The sequence below is a fragment of the Geospiza fortis genome, unplaced genomic scaffold, assembly GCF_000277835.1.
Source record: "Geospiza fortis unplaced genomic scaffold, GeoFor_1.0 scaffold182, whole genome shotgun sequence".
NCBI lineage: Eukaryota > Metazoa > Chordata > Aves > Passeriformes > Thraupidae > Geospiza > Geospiza fortis.
The window spans coordinates 1,343,147-1,360,420 of NW_005054367.1; the positions used below are offsets into that span (position 1 = coordinate 1,343,147).

General features: G+C 44.9%; 1 protein-coding gene across 2 annotated transcripts in view; it reads right to left on the reverse strand.

Annotated features, from left to right (window-relative positions):
- Positions 1-16,982, reverse strand: part of LOC102044243 (mitogen-activated protein kinase kinase kinase 3-like) — a 58,030-nt gene extending 41,048 nt beyond the window's left edge. For both annotated transcript variants that reach the window (XM_031059752.1, XM_031059751.1), the window contains exons 1-2: positions 16,903-16,982; positions 2,930-3,039 (exon numbers count right to left, since the gene is read on the reverse strand). In XM_031059752.1, the coding sequence (XP_030915612.1) occupies positions 2,930-3,039; positions 16,903-16,906 (114 nt within the window). In that variant the 5' untranslated portion in view covers positions 16,907-16,982. The remainder of the gene's footprint in view (positions 1-2,929; positions 3,040-16,902) is intronic.
- Between the last annotated feature and the right edge of the window lie 292 nt (positions 16,983-17,274).

Below are 17,274 nucleotides of genomic sequence, written 5' to 3' on the forward strand. Positions count from 1 at the left end.
GGGCAGAGGGGCAGAACAGGGCGGTGCCTGCCACACCTGACCAGGACTCAGGGGATTCCAGCTCAGCCATCACATCGGCTGCCAGCTGCCTGGGCAATTCAAGGGAGGAAAATCAGCCACCTTGTCCTGTTCTAATTTCCAGCCTGTTCTGCCATGGGGCACTGCACATCCAGAAACTCAACCTTCACCCTAAACTCATTTGTGAGGGAAGAAAACTAAGAAAAGAAAGATTCTTATGAAATTTGCCAAAGGATGTTCATTTCTTAAGATGAACTGAAGCAAAACTATCAATATTTTGGGAAAGAAACATTTTGGAGCACACACAACCACAGGCTGTTTTCTTGTGTGGCCCAGGCCTACGAGGAATACAATCTGGCAGGATTCAATTTTCAAACTTGTGTCAAGAGAGCACTGAGGAAGCCCTCCAGGAGACAGGAATGAGATAGCACTTCAGTTGTGCTTCTCTGTGTACCAGAAACTGCTGCAAGCCACAGAGAACTGGCTAGTTAGCCAAGACATTCTTGTTGTGAACTCTGTCTTTCAATGGAAATTTGGAACACTGACCAAAGGATTCCCATGCCTCAGAAAAAACATTTTTCCACAGAAAAAAGAAATATTATTTTATTAATCTACTAACTGAACTCCCAAACCCAAGTAGTTCAATGTGAGCACGTTGCTGCAGGGCCTCATGAGAGGTACCAACAATTAGATGACCAAGAAGACATTTTATCACCAAAATGGCCCTGTGCCTCATTTCCCCCCCAAGAAGGGAACTATGCAGGGCATCCTTCAGCCCAACTGACCACCCTAATCACAGGATTAGGTAAACAATAAAAATCACAGGATCAGGCAAACAATAAAAAGGGAAAACCAAGTACCAAAGGAACAGCAAGCATGACAACAGCACTTCCAAAGCAATCTCTCCCCCACATCAATTTCTGTCCTAAAAAACAACGGAAAAAAACCCCTAAAAGTGACCCAAACAAGCTGATTAAACTGAGCTAGAAACATGAACCAAGCTCCCACTAATTCCGCCTCCTCTGGCCGCTCCCCACCTCCCGCAGCGCCGTGAGCCAGACGTGCTCCAGCCAGTCCAATTTAGTGAGGCAACAATTCAACATCCTCCAACGCCCTCCCTCTCCTGGGACCTGCTGGTCTGACCCCTCAGCTCCGGATGTGTGAGGAGAGCAGGATCCTCACCATCCACATCTCCTCCATCAGGGAGCTCCGAGCAACCCTGAGCACGCGGCTCCGCTTGTGGATAAAAAGAAAAATCATGAAGGAGGAAGTGTTTTTGTAAGCATCAGTGCTCTAATAAGAAGGAAAGTTTGATTCTTATACAGTAAAATATAATGAAATTCCTGTAATAAAATTAAACACAGCTGGCAGCTGATATTAGAGCACAGCATACCTCCATGGGTGATTTATAAATGAAGACACAGAGTGGATGGGCTGTGGGTGTGGATTTGATTGCAAGATGCCAACTTCATGCAGATAAGAACTGAATCAATGAAAACTACCATTTTCCTTATTTTTGATTAATTATCTGGTTAACTGTGTATGTGCTACATTAACAGCCCAGGTCTCAAAAACAACAGCAGGGATTTTCCCCCGTCGTGCAAAACAAATGTTTTAAGAGGAGCCTGAAAGCAACTGGAGCTGGCTCCACACTGTCCCCACCCATCACTGTGCACAAGATGCTGCCCTTGCAGCCATCCAAAGCTGCTCTGGGCTTTCTGCTTCTCCTGCAGCTGCAGGGAGCCAGCCCTGAGTTTCTCTGGTCACTTCTGTAAACATCTTGGACTTTTTTCAGCATGAGCTGAACACAAACCCAGTGATTCAACTTGGCCAGTTGCTCCTGCCAGGCCGTGCTTTGAAACCAGACGTGCGCACGTGTTTTTGTCTGCATGTGGCTGGGGAGTCCACAGGGATTCTGGAAGGGATTTTTTCCTCCCTGCACCCAGACTGCTTTGTTTGTGGCACAAGTGACATTAAAAAATGCCTGACCACAGTAAATGATAATTTGTTTTTTCCCTTGCTAGGCACCCAGCAGTTGCAGAATTCACTGCAAGCTCATTCTAAACCATGGCACTAGAGGTGGAATTCCACGTGGATTTGCTGCCATGCTTCTCCAGCAGCTTCCCAGTTGTCCCAATCTTTTTCTCCCTTTTTTCCTTGCTATTTTGACAACTGAATTCTTTCTTCACAACTTGCACGTTCCCATATTATTTGCTCCATAGACAAACATGCTATTAAATCCACTTCAGCTATTGTATCAATGTCAGCAAATAATTTCTGACATTGCTCAAGGGACAATGTTTTTTGCTCACCAAAACAACTCTGAATGTGCAACAGGGCCAAAATGTTTAGGAGCATAAAGATAAACAGCAGTAATTCATAATTAAACACTTTATATAAGAATGACATTATTCCTCCCCAAAGAGCCTGGGTGTCTACAGCTCAGAATTGGCAGTCTGTCTTTCAAATATCTGAAGCAAAATGTGCACATAATAAATATTGTATTTCATTAACGCTGTCAATAGAAAACAATTGACTTATCCAAGTCCTAAAGCTGCACAGCCTGAAACAAGTTCTGCTACTTTCAGAGCTAAACAACAGCTGGAAGTGCCTTGAGGTGAGACTTGAGATTTAAACCCAGTTTCAGGCCCTGTTGTTATATTTGTGAATAATTTGGGGTATTACCCTTCTCTGCTCCTCTGTGATATAGGGATGCCTGTAACTTCCTTTCAGCTTTTCAAACAGAGGTCATAAACCTCCTAGCTTGGTAAAATGATTCTATTTCTGATGTGCTGAGCACTTGTTAACTTCAGTTCTAACATTTAAACTCTGCTGAGCCAGCATGGCAAGCACCCTGCCCTCCTCTGCGGTCTGCTGGAGTTTGGGGTGGCCTGAAGAAGCAAAGCCATACCTGTTTGTTGGAGTGGACACTGTTTTTATTCCTGTTGTTGTCCAGCAGCCCCCCACACTTGCCCAACGCTGCCAAATCCTTCATAATAGAGTTCAGAGCTTCTTCTTCATCTGCAAGGAAAGAAGAGACTACTGAAGTGCGGAAAGCAACCCTGCCCTCGGATGCGCAGAGTGAAAATACAGCACTGCAAAGACAAACTTTCAACACAAATGGATCAAAAGACACAATGTTAAGAGAGGCATTCCAAGACCACATCACAGTCTCTCCCAGCCCAGTCTGTCTTGAAACCACAGGTTCCTTCATCACAGGTGAGACAGATAATGAGGTCTCATTGTCCCCACCTGAAAGGGCCTGCAAGAAAACTGCAGAAGGACTCTTGACAAGGACATGGATACAAGAAAATGCCATTAAAATGAAAAAGGGCAGGTTTAGATTAGATATTAGAAAGAAATTTTCTTCTGTGAGGGTGGTGAGGCCGTGCCACAGTTGCCCAGAGAAGCTGCGGCTGCCCCATCCCTGGACATGTGCAGGGCCAGGTTGGATGGGGCTTGGAGGAACCTGGGCTAGGGAAAGGTGTCCTTGTCTTTGCTCCCTCCTCATTAAAGGTGCTCAAGAGCCACAACCGACCCTCAAAACCAGAAGCAGTGAGAAACCAGGGGAGAGGGCAAGGAATCCATGAGAAAAGAGAGAAACTCAGCAGTGCTGGGGAGAAGACACCGAGAACCCTCATGGGATTTCTGATTTCTGCAGTAACAGGAGAACTTTGAGGGACCATTGGCTCTGAAACCACTCTCCTCTTTTTCAACACTTCAACATCTGTGGTTGTGGCCTCTTGAAGCAGCTATGAAGCGTTGAAGGCAAAATAGCAACCACAAGCAGCAAGAACCCTGTCAGGACCTAAGGCAGGGCACACTGTTGGGAGGGTGTGAGAACCCCCTGCACACCCCATGCTCGTGCCACAGTCAAGGCAAATGGTAGGCACACGCAGAAATTACTGCAAAAAATACAAATACAGCTACAAATCTTGTCTAAAAATGAGTGTCTCCAGGGACAGAACCACCCCTAAGCCAGGCCAGCCTGCAGATTTAACTCAAAGTCCACAAATATGTGAAAAATGACAAAAACCATATGAACTCAGACAGGACTGGGCCCAAACACTGAGGACCTTTTCCCAGGGAGGTGTATGTCCTGGATCCTCCTGCTCAGATAAAACACCATCTCCTCTTGTTCTGCTCCTCCTGCTGGGTTTTGTGAGCAATGAAGCTACAAAAAAACCCAGATAGGTGAGAAAAAGAATTCTTGTGCATGCTCTGCTCCCAGAGTATATTAAAGAAATATGGGGAAAAACTGGGGGAAAATGTTTAAAATCCAGTCTCACATTTCAGAGCTCAGAAATGAGCTCCCATGCCTACATCAAGCTCTTAGGAAAAAGCCAATATTTTCTTGTAGGCAATGTGTGCATACATATTTAATATATAAACATACATCTGTAAATCCATATTAACAATACAACTGATAAAATAATAAAATTCATACGTAAGTACATGAAAATGTAACCCCTTTTGCCTCCCAAATTTCCCTATTTATAAAAGCACAGGCATGTTTTTCCAGAGGGTTGGCAGGGAGCACAACCTGAAATGCTACAGGAAAAAACTCAAGATAATTTTTATTTCAAGTTTAGGGAAAGGAAAAAAAAAAAAAAAAAAAAAAAAAAAAAAAAAAAAAAAAAAAAAAAAACAAAACAAACCAACAACAAAAAAGAAACACATCAAGAATGTCCCCAAAGTCTGGGTTTGGGGTGGTTTTCTTTTGTTGTTGTTGGTTTGTTTTGGTTTTTTTTGGAAAGGACCTCTGGGACAAGCATAGTTTTCCACACAAATTTTGTAGTAGGAAAATACCCAACACACACAAAAAAAAAAAAGGGAAAAAAAGGAAAAAAAGGCTTTTTTATTTCTTCCTCTTTGTTGAAGGGGGAGGGAACAGGGGGAGGGATGAGCTAAAACAAACCCACAAAAACAAAACCCCCTTACGCCACCCTCCAGGAATTTTCCACCAAAGCTTTAATCTCTACAGTGCCCCTCACCTTTTTTTTTTTTTTCCAGAGAGTGACAACAAAAGTTTCCTGCACTGCTTGACACAAAACACAATCTGTAATGCCATGGGCCACCAGGGCCAGCAGGCACAGTCAAACCACCCAATTTATTCCCCACCCCTCTCCCACCTCCAAACCCCCCTGGCAGCATCTTCCAGGAGAGGAATCTCTGCTTAACCCACCAGGGCCCTGGTTTGTATCACATTGTCTTCCTCCTCTATCTGCACATCAGTCTTGCCAAAACTTTTTTTGTAACAGACTTCTGAGTCCACCAAACTCATGTTTAAAAATTCGTGGCGCTGCAAACCCAGTCCATGGTAAGTCACATTTCTTAGAAAGGCTAAAAATCTCTGCCAGAAGTGACTTTTTGCATCTCTCCAAACACAGCAAAGCAAGGAGAATCCACTCACTTTCAGTTACTGCTTAAATTCAGCTGGTGTCCAGAAATACCCAAACATCAACTGAATAGAATAAGTGGTGTAAAACTGAGCTCCAGCTGTCCTGAATCAGGTACTAAAGAAAAAAAAATTAAAGAGAAGCTATTTCTTGTATTTGACTGTCAAATCAGCATTTTCCTTCCTTTATCTACTAAGAAACTAATGCAAAAGAGCATTCTGAAAAGCATTTTTAATTACAAAATATGAGTGCTGATTGTCAAAAAGCTAAAATCCACTTCCATGACATCACTGCTGCAAAATAAGATAAGAAAACTTCTTCCTATCTAAGCAGGAAAGGTTGTTTTCTGCTGCTAGAGGATGAAAAACGACTTAAGCACAAGCAGAAATACAGTATTTCCTTCAACTAATGTATTTCTATGTGCTCTTAAGTATTTTCCAGCTGCTTTCAGCAGTGTGTTTTTACTCCAAAGAGAGCTGTGATTTCAGGGAGGCAATGACCAAAGCCTCAACTGCTCAAAACAAAACCCCCCACACCAGGCTCTGAAGCAACTTCTGAGCAGCAGCACAATTTGCATCATCTCTTGCAAAACCAACACTTCCCAGTCCTCTCCAGGACAGCTCTGCTCAGGGACTGATGCTTTCCAGACTGAACCTCTTGCCCATCCTAATGACTGCTCCTGGGGTCTCCCAGCTGACTCCCAAGAAGGGTGGAGGACTTTGTTCCATGGAAAGATGCAGCCAGCTCAGCCAGTGCAGTCAAAATTCAAACAAGCGCTGAAGTGAACTGGATAATTAAATCCAAATGCCACTCCCAAGCCCTTCCAGCAAAAGGGGTGTCACAGGCTGCTCCTTCTCTCTCTGGCTGGGTTTGAGTCAGGAGAGGGTGAAGGATGGATGGCTCTCCCAGGGACACATGCCAATTGTCAGGAATCCCCTGCCCAAGGGACAGGAAAAATCCTCTTCTCCTGATCCAGCCCTGGCAGGACCCAAATATTCTTCAGCCTTGCGAGAAGGCAGCACAGCCAACACCTCCCCAGGCTCTGCCATGGCTCCAGAACAGAACATCTGTGAGTTGCACAACACTGATGAAGTATCCTTGGAGCTCTGTGGGCTTGGGAGACTCCTGGAAATCTTTCAGGTTCCTGCTCCTGAACAAGCTCCTGGCCCAGCTCCACTCTGGCATCGTTCTGCACAAATTCACTTAAAGGTACTGTGGGCTGACAGGATGAATTGTACAACAAATCCCACTTGATCTCCAACACAACATGAAAACAGGATTATTTCTACCATGGAAGAGCAGAACAGAGAAAAGCTGATTACAGAGACAGCAAAAATGAAACATAAAAATAAATTGTGTTTAGTACTGTCCCTCTGTCTCCAATGTCTCTTTTTCCATCCTCAGATTTCAGTTGTTTCCCTTCATAGAAACTCATTTGTTTCTTCTCTACTTTCCACCAACGCACTTAATTTTGTGCTTTTTAAATCAGTTTCCTGTGACAAAGCTTGTTTGATCACACTGCCAGCCCATCCAACCAAGGATCACTTCCAACCAAAAATAATAGATGTTTCAGAAGATATTAATTTCCCAGGGGTTTGGGGGTGGGGGGAAATATCCACAGCCACACAGAGGAGAGGAACACACAGGAGCAGAAAGCCAAGAGCACTCCCAAGAAGCAACGACCAGTGAAGCTCCAGTAGACAGGGTTTATATTTTTATTAAAATACACTCATCCATTTTGGCAGGATCCTTTATCAAAACCAGAATGCCTCCTTCTCTCATCAGGTTTTCAGTTCTGCAAGATGTTTGGACTTGCAAGCTCCAGGCACTACCAGAGTGAATCTGGTACTGAGAGAACCAGAGCACACAGCCTCAAGCTGCACCAAGGGAAATACAGGTTGGATATCAGGAAAAAGTTTTTCACAGAAAGAGTGATAAAGTTCTGGAATGGCTGCCCGGGGAGGTGGTGGAGTCCCCATCCCTGGGTGTGTTTAACAAAGCCTGGATGTGGCACTGGGTGCCAGGGTTTAGCTGAGCTGCTGGGGCTGGGCTGGACTCGATGATCTTGAAGGTCTCTTCCAACCTGGTCATTCTGGGAATTCTGTCAATCTGGAGCATTTGGCTACTTGGCAAAATCAACCAGGGAGTGACACCAAAAAGGCAGCAGATGACACATCTCTGCCCTTCAGAGACACATTTCCAGGGCTGCTACGTGGCCTTGGCTCCAGCCTGCGTGGGGGAGAGAGGAACCTGCACTTTCAGTCTTAGTACAGCAAGTTCACTGCTCAAGGAGATGAAAAAAATAGTTTTGAAAAGGGAGAAGTAGAAAGCCTGAAGGTCAACACGGACCACCCAAAACAATTCAAGAGGCAGGAGAGAAAGCAAATGAAGAAGGGACAAAGGAATAATTTAGCTGTGTTCAGATGGTCTAGACACTGCTGTTATTGTTGGCTGCACTAATAGGTCATTGCTAAGAGGCAGTTTATGGTAGTTCCATGAAGCTGCTTCCTTCAACACTGAAATAAAAAAAAAAAATAATAAAAAAAAAAGGCAGCAGCTGGATGAAGCCCACAGAAGCAAAGCAGATCCTATAAAACATGGTGAGCTCTGATTTGGGCCTCTCACACACACACACCAGGCAGAACCAGGGCTGGGAAGAGTGGGGGGAAAGCTCTGGAGGGAAGAATATTGTGAGTCACTCCTGAGCAAGGCTGGAGCACACAGCCCCAGGGCCCTGCAGGCACTTGGAGCCAGAGAAAACCGCAGCTGTGAGCACTGTGAAGATCCCAGTGGGCTTTTCACAGCCCTGGTGCTGATGGTGCACTTGCCTGGGTAAACTCCAGCAGCAGCACCCTCCTCTCCAGAAGGTGATGCAGCCACTGGGGATGTCCCCAGGCAGAGGGGAGAGCTCTGTGAAAGCTGAGGGGGATGAAGAGAGGATGGGAGCCACAAATAATCACTGTCTCCTTCAGTAAAAGCCCATTCATGGGCTAGACTTTGAATATATAGTGACAAAAATACTGAAATGTAATAAAACACGGTGAAAATAAATATGGAGCCACATGATGATGACTGACAATGCTGAAGAAGAGACACCAGCCTTTCATTTTTGCTGTTTTTTTGAAAATACACAATTTTTGGATCAACTATATACAACATTTATCACTTAGCAAAGGGACCCTGAACTGAAAGACAAGACTCACTCCCCTGGCACCACTCAGCTCCTGCAAAGGGCAGCCCCTGTCCTGCTGGAATTCCAGCTGCACTGTCACAAAGGGAGATGGGCTGGGTTTGATGCCTCATTTGATGGACAGAAATCACAGACAGACAAAAGCCTTGCTCAAGACCACACGAGTCTGCAGCCAGAGCTAAAGGAGCTTAAATTCAGAGAAGACTTAACTTGATCTGGCCCTCCTGGCTGCATACAAAGGGCACAGCAACTCATTTAGCAGCCTCCACATGCCAGCCCTGACCTGGAATCAAACAGAACAGCCTCTTCAGAAAGCCTTGGCTGGAGAGCTCATGCACTCACTCCAGTAACCCCTCTCTGTAAAAACATCTCAACTCCAGTTTGAGAACACAGCTTTGCTTTGTATTCTGTTCATTAGATCTTAATAGCCCTGTATCTTGGAGAGCCCTCTATTAACAGACACTCCACATCTTCTCCAGGTACTCACAGACTGTGATTTCATCTCTTTTTAACCCTTCTTCATTTAGTAAATGGAAATACACAGATTCTGCCACTAGAGTGGTACTTCATTCATTTCTGCAGCTCTTTCCAGGGTTTTTTTTTTGTTTCTTTTTTCTTTTTTTTTTTTTTATTTGGTCCTTTTTTTCTTTGTTATTGCTGTTGTTTTTTTATCAAGAGGAAACAGCAAAGAAGCACGTAATGTTCAGTGGCCAAAGCACCTTCTCATGTCTGTTTGCTGTGTGTGCAGGGGCTAACAGCAAACCTGGCCCAGGTGTTCCAGTGGAACTCCACATCTGTCAGACCAGCAGCCACCTGGGTTGCCCACTGCCCTCCCAGAAGGTCAGAGTCAGACCAGGCCAGGCCTTTCCTGGCCCAGGGAACAGGACAACACTCACCCATGTGAGAGCACACATCAAAGAACTTGCTGGTGAAGATAAATGCTGCCTTTTCTCCAAAAGCCAGAGGGGGAAGAAGCTGGGAGACAAAGAAAATCCCAGCCCTGGGGTTTCTGCAGTACCTGCAAACACCATGAACAGGCAGCTGCAGCCACCAGCATCCAGGACCACAAGACACCAGGGGCCAAGGTACCAAACCAGCTAGACCTGATGATATCAAAGGTCTTTTCTAAATGAAATTAGTCTGATTCGTAACAGAAGGGCTCAATCAGTAACTAAATACCACCACTGACTGTCCCGGTCAATAGGAAGGAGCTGAGTGAGCCAGAGGCTCAGCAGCCTGACTTGGACTGTAACAAAAGCCTCCCAAGCAAGCAAAGAAGGGACCCAGACACACTGAGAGGCAGCCACAAGTGCTGTTGTGCAATTCACCCCCCTCGGAAGGGCTGTCTGCGAATGATCTGTGGCAAGCAGAGCGCTGCCTGCACCCACCTAGTGAGATCCAGACAAAGCTCCCCATAAATTCATGCACAAAGCATTTTGCCACTGTCTGGAGCCATGTCCAGAGCCTGATAAAGAGAAAAATTATCCAATTGCCCTCCTCCAGAGCAGCCACAGCAGTGGAGCATGTTCCCTTTGCAAGGCAGCAAAGGCTCCCCAGCAGCAGCTGGATCCTGCTGCTCTCCCTCCTGCAGCCCCACCCAAGGGATGCCAAGGTCAGCCCTGGCCAGGACAAGGGCAGGGCACAGCCCAGCAGGTTGAGCAGAGCAATCATGCAGGAGGAAGTGAGGGAAGACCCTCCTGACACGCTGGATTTCTTGGCAGCAGTTTGCTCACTGATGCCTTGAGCTCAGGACACGCAAACTCCCGCAGGAAAGCAGCGCTGTGACGTGCTGGGGGTTTTGCAAGCACATTTCTTCTTCTCAGGGAATTATGATGCTAAAGGGGGCAGAGGTAGAGGAGATTATTGATTCTCAACCTGACAAACTGGTGGTCAACTCTTGCTCTCCAGAAATGACACTGGTTTGGATTTTTGATTTCACTTCTATAGCACCATCAGTAACTGCTTTGTGAAAAGAAACAAAAACCAAACCCATCAGAGGCTTTGGACAGCTACAGAGGTCCATCACACCAAGTGCCCAGCAGAACATCTGTGGGTTTAGGGCACAGTTACACTATCCCACATACCCCTTTTCTTGGGGGTAAAACTGAATTCCTGCAATTTTCCTATGGAAAAATTGCATAGCCGAACTGGACACTGTGTTTAGATCAAAAACAACCCTTCCTTTTACACCCTCCTACAAAATAGTAAAGAAATCAGAGCTCAGGAATGGGCTTGGAGGGGAAGGCAAAAATCTGTTTTAAAAAAGCTAAGCCAGTTATTTTTAAAATGATAAAAAAAATAGTTATATTTGATAAAAATATACTAAAAATATTACTAAATATACTAAAATAATATACTAAAATTATTTAGTACAAATAGTACTAAAAATAGTACTACTGGATTTAATTATATATGTATCACATATATAACTAAATCAAATCACCAATGCCAGAACCCAACCAGTCTCCAAAATACTCTTGCACACAAACAAGCAAACATCCCCAATGTAATACAGACATGCTAAGGCTCCAGTCAATTAATGAAAGCATTGAGAAAACAGCAAAAGAGACTAAACTGGCACATAAATTTGTGTATTATGGCAGAACCCATTTCAGAGCCAGAGTGAGATCATGAAGAACTTCAATGCCCTCTGAATTTCCCCAGGAAAAACCAAAAGCAAAGGCAAAGCTGCTGGGACTGCACCTCAGTGCCCTTAAAACCCCAACTGATCAGTACCTCACGAACACCAAACCCAAAGCATTTGGGATGGCAAGTTTGATCACAAGTGGGAGTTTCAGTGGTCAGGCCACAAATCACACAAGAAATTTCTCCTGACAAGCTGTGCCATGGCACAATGCCCATGTTCCCTCAGCCCAGAGGCTCACCAGGGACTTCTGCAATGGAAAAGGACTTGGGATGCAGAAGGTGTTTGGTTTAGCTCAGCAGGGAGGGAAAGCAAGGTTACATCTGTGGTTCACCACGAGCCTCCACTCCCAAAATAGCCATCCCTGCACAGTAAAATTCCAGGGGAGAGGAGCCACTGGCAGAGCTTCTGCTCACCCTGATCCACTCCACTGCCCATCCCTGGGCACACTCATCACCACGAGTGCCCCTGTGAAAAATGTGTATTTTATGATTGGCTTTTGGCAAATATTACAATGAATATTATATGTGTTGTGTTAGAAAGTAATGCTGTATTAATTTTTTTAGTAGCGTGTTAAATATAGTTTTAGGTTATAACATAAGGTTAAAGTAGAAACTGTGCTATGTGGGGTACTTTTTTTAAAGAAAGGACTCGCAGTGAGATAGCAGCCACAGGACACCTGAATCTTTCAGAGAAAGAGAACTTATTGCTCCATTATCAGAAGAAATGAACTTCTTCCTGCCTTGCTCAGCCATGAGGACACCATTAGGATTCAGAGGAAGAAGCTGACACTGCCCAGACAGAATCCTGTGTTTGAATGGAATTTATGCATCATGTATGAGGTGTATGAATATGCAACAGGTTATTGCTTTTAAGGGTTAATCTTCTGTTAATATGGGTCCTTTTTTGGGCTTGTGCTGCCCAGAAAAAGGTACCCAGACATCTGTAACTCTTTGTTTTTATAGTCTCATATTGTCCTAATCCAAATTGTCCAAATTATTATTACTCTAATTATATTACTATTTTCATAACCATTTTATTACTACTAAACTTTTAAAATTTTAAAAACAAGTGATTGGCATTTTTCACACCCTCTACATCCCCACATGCCTGGAGAGTGGCAAAGCCCAGCTAAGAAGCCAATTTTCCCCCAGGAAAACATCCTGACAGTCGTTCTCCTTCCTTCTCTCAGCTCCCCACCTCCAGCAGCTCAGGAGCACAACCCATGGAGGTGCAGCCACCTCAGAGTTTTCACCTCTTCTTGGCTAATGGGGAAATTGTCTGGGTTGGAATTGGGGGGCTTTTGGTGGGGGAAGATTTGCTGAAGAGTTTGGGGAAGCAGCTGCTGCCCCTCTCACCCAGGCAGTGAATGGGATGCTGAAACAGGAGCCAGGATCTTTGAGCCCAGCCCTAAACCCAACACTGCTCCTGCCAATCCAGCCCTAAACCCAACACTGCTCCTGACAATCCAGCCCTAAACCCAACACTGCTCCTGACAATCCAGCCCTAAACCCAACACTGCTCCTGACAATCCAGCCCTAAACCCAACACTGCTCCTGACAATCCAGCCATAAACCCAACACTGCTCCTGACAATCCAGCCCTAAACCCAACACTGTTCATGGCAATCCAGCCATAAACCCAACACTGCTCCTGACAATCCAGCCATAAACCCAACACTGCTCATGGCAATCCAGCCCTAAACCCAACACTGCTCATGACAAACCCCTTGTTTCTTATTTGCTTTTATGAATTAAAGTCTAGGAGAGCTGCAAGCAGGGGCTGGAGTCTTAAAAAGCAAAACGAACCACATTTAAGAAGATTTTTGCATGCCTGTAGCTCTGCTACTCCTCACCACTTCAAAGGTGCCAGGTTTCTCAACCCACAAGAAACTTCCACAACTTTTTTTGCTACATCTGCCCTTTGCTCCACAAACACTAATTTTCCTCTAATGGATTAACATAATTGAATTAAACTTGGGCCAATTATTCCAGCAGTTTCCCTGCTAAGCTTAAAATTGGCTCCTTCTGAAGAAGGACTTACGTGCCTAAAAGGCAGCCTGGATTTTTCCACCTCTATCATTTGGTCTAATAAAAGATATTACCTCTCCCCACAACCTGTACCTCTCTCTTGAGCACACTTGAAAGGAGAAAAATGTTTACCCAGCAAAGAAATGTAATGGCAAGTTATTTCCCCTGACTGACTCTGATGCTTCTGAAGGTTATTTGAGGGATCATAAAGAACTCGTTCTCTCCCCCAGCCCAGCGACTTCCAGTGCTCAAAATCTCAGCCCAGAGCCCATGAATTCCTATTCTTTTGCAATATCCCAGATGTGATGCAGGTCCAATCCCACATTGCCCAGAGCACCCTAAATTTGAGCCCTGAGCACAAAGGGTGCAGTGCCAGCAAAGGGAGAAGGAGACCATGGGCACCTTTGAACTCACACACCTCTCAAAAAGAACAAAACCTGAGCCAGAAAGCCTGATGTGTCTTATTATAACATAAAGTGCTGCAATCCAACATGAATTAATTCTTCCTGGATAGCTCTCAGCATACAAAGGGAAAGCTAAGAGCAATAAGGGAGTGAAGAGTGAAAGCACTGCCTGCTGAGGAATGAGGAAAACACAGCAAGGGAGGGCTGAGACACCCATGGGACAAGCTCTGCTCTGCCCCCACCAGCTCCAGCAGCTCTCTCTGCTTCAGCAGCCCCCAAAAAACCCAAGGAACTGGGCTGAATGGACAAGGCTGCTCAAACAAGCTCTCAGCAAGCTGCTGTGCCTCCTGCCAGCCCAGCCTGCAATCACACACACTGTCCAGTCAATACTACAAACAACATCACTCTCCCAGCTCCCACACCTCAGGTGACCTTTCTGCTGAAGCAAAAGTCACACTCTGCCCAGCAAAGCACTAAAAACCTAAACCTTTGAGTTGTATGGATGTCCCCTGAGCAGAACAGATCAGCCTTCCTGCAGTTTTTATCATCACCATCACACAGGCACACACACAACATTTCATAACCACAGCTGAGAATGCTTAAATCATTTTTAAAACAAAAATGATAAAACTTGAGCAACAGGCAAGGTGGTGCTTTTTGTACCAAGTTGTGCAGGTTTTTTACTATTACTTTTGCTGTGATGTCATGTTTAAACACAGCAATTTTTAATACTTATTGGGCAGGATTTTTCCACTGTGTTGCACTGGAGATGCAGACACCTTTAAAAGTGTCATAAGCACTCATTTGACCAAATTACAAAGAGTCTTGAGGAGAGGTTGCAGCTGGAAATGAACTGTAAGATGAATAAAAAGACTCAGTGCCAAGGACTTGGGCTGGTCCCAAGCTGGCCCATGGAGAGATGCTGCAAGGGTAGCAGGGCTGGTCCAAGCACTGCACGACACAGAGACACCAGAAGTCCCCACTTCCCCTCTTGTGGGCTCCATGCAAGGTCATGCAACTTCCCTAGAACATGTCTGGGAGTGAACAGTCCTGTGCTGAACCCTGAGACACTGAGCAGGCTATAAACAGGATCCTGGAAAAAGGAATTAAAAAAAAAAAAAAAGAAAAAAAAAAAGGTAGATCCAGAACAGGCTGTCGGAGATCACCTCATCCAACACATCCCCCTGAAGGGAAGGAGAGGAAATTTCCAGAAGGAAATCAGTGATGTGACTGCAAATTCTCTGTACTTCCCTTGAAAATAACCCCTCATCCCAAAGCATGGAGTAAACAAACACATATACAAGGAAGGGGGAGAGAAGTGAAACCCTCAAAATTTAGCCCGAATTTCTGGGCATCAGCAAAGCTGCTGCAGTGATTCTTTCCCAGACAAACACCACCCAGTGACACTAATGGGGACAAACAGCACCTCACCCATCTGATCCCCACAGAGCAGACTCGGGATCTCAAATTAACCCCATCTGGACCCATCCTGGCACATCTAACCCCACACAGGTGGGGATGCTGCTGGTGATGAGCCACAGCAATGACACCGTGGTGAGGGGACATGCACAGCCCCTTCCATCCACACACAAGTGCAAGCAGAACTCCAAACCTGCACAAGACTCCAAAAATTCCCAAAACCAGCCACAGTGCCTCTCTTCACTACAGAATTCCCACAATTAATGCTGCCCTGGTGTACCCAAATTACATTTGCAGCTGGCAGGCTGAAGGCACCTTGAGCAGGATCTACCAGCCACTCTCTGTACAAGAAATCACCAAACTGACAATCTCCTGAGAATTGGGCTGGAGCCAGCAACTCCTTCCCTGCTGGTGCTCAGGGTAAATCTGAGCTTTCCTTGTTAAAATAACCCACCTTGCCTTGACAAAGCAGTGGCTTTTGCCTTCAAAGTGAAAATGTTTCTAAAAAATTTTGGGGTTAGTCACCAGGGATTTTAAACTGAAATTTGTCATGGTTTATATTGAAGAAGCAGATCTGGACTTTCTCTTCTTTTTTTTAACATAGCTTTAAGTTAGTTCTCTTCCCACACAATCTCTCTTCTAGGTAACAGAGAAAAGAGCAAAAACAACACATAAAGCCAGAATGGGGTAAATACCACTCTTCTCCTTTCTCCAGAGGGGAGAATAAACACTTAAGGTGTGGCAGTGGCTCCACACTTTTCATTTTCCAAATTCAGACCACCACCAAACTCTGAATCACGTTTGTACAAGGCTTTCTATGAGGGTAGTTAGTGACAGGACAGTGGGGGATGGCTTCAAACTGACAGAGGGAAGATTTACACTGGGTATTAGGAAGAATTCTTCCCTGTGAGGGTGGGGAGGCCCTGGCAGAGGTTCCCAGAGAAGCTGTGGCTGCCCCTGGATCCCTGGAAGTGCCCAAGGCCAGGCTGGATGGGGCTTGGATCACCCTGGGACAGTGGAAGGTGTCCCTGCCATGGCAGGAGGTTTCAATGAGATGATCTTTTAGGTCTCTTCCAGCCCAAACCATTCTGTGATTCTACACATCTGCAAGAACAAACCCTAAATTTAACACATATCTCCCTTTTTAATTCTTCTTCTTTAAAGCATCATTTCAGCCATCCCTGAAAAGTTTTGGGTGAACTTGTGGAAATACTGCAAGTGAAGTGCTCAGCTTCAAGAAGGGCCCCTCCAAGATCTCTTCTCCTTTCTTGGGTCACCAGGTCAGGAAGCCATTTAGGCACTTCCAAGTGGTCCCAATTCCTGACATAAAGAATTTTCTTTAGGAGAAAGCCCTTATCTTTAGAGGTAAGATCAAAATGATGATGTACCTCCAGAACTATAAGTAATTCCCACCTAATAAAGTTTCCCTCAGCATCAGAGAGCATCTGACACACAACTATTCCAGCAGAAGAGGGAGAAGGTGAAAGTAATCCAGGTCACCACTTAGAAAAGCAATATATTCAAGCTTTGTTTGAAACAGAAAATTCCTTGGGAGAAAACCTATAGGGAATGAAGATGCTCTGCAGAGACTCCACCTAGAACATGACCACCAGATCACACTCAGAATAAGAAGAAAATTTGTCCAATTTTGGCACCGCTAACATGCTAAACATAAATTAGAAAGCAATGTAATAGTCAGAGCATCTTAGCAATTTCTCCCAGTCTGTTGGCACTTGGTAGTCCCAACCAAAATTATCAGGCTGCAGAAAATTAATTCTCCAGGGGAATCCAGGTCTTACCCATCTTTCCATCTACATCAGGCCTCCATTCCACCGGTCCCAGACTCTTGTGCCTTATCCTCCTCTCTCAAGCATCCACCCTGTAATGAACACACACAGAGGTTACAGATTAATTTTGACATGACAACAGGGTCATGGACCACTTTGCACAAAGCCTGTCCCCACCATCACCTGGGAAAGAGGAAAACCTGATTTAGGAATAGAGAGCAGGAGTCTGCCTTCCTCTGCACACACCACAAACCTTAATGGTTTTAAAATCTTGGGGTAAACAACTTGTGCTTCCTTAAGAGCAGAACATTTTAATTACATTATCTTTTTAATGAGTTTTTACATTATTAATGTAACCCTAAAGCAACACCATCTTTAATACTT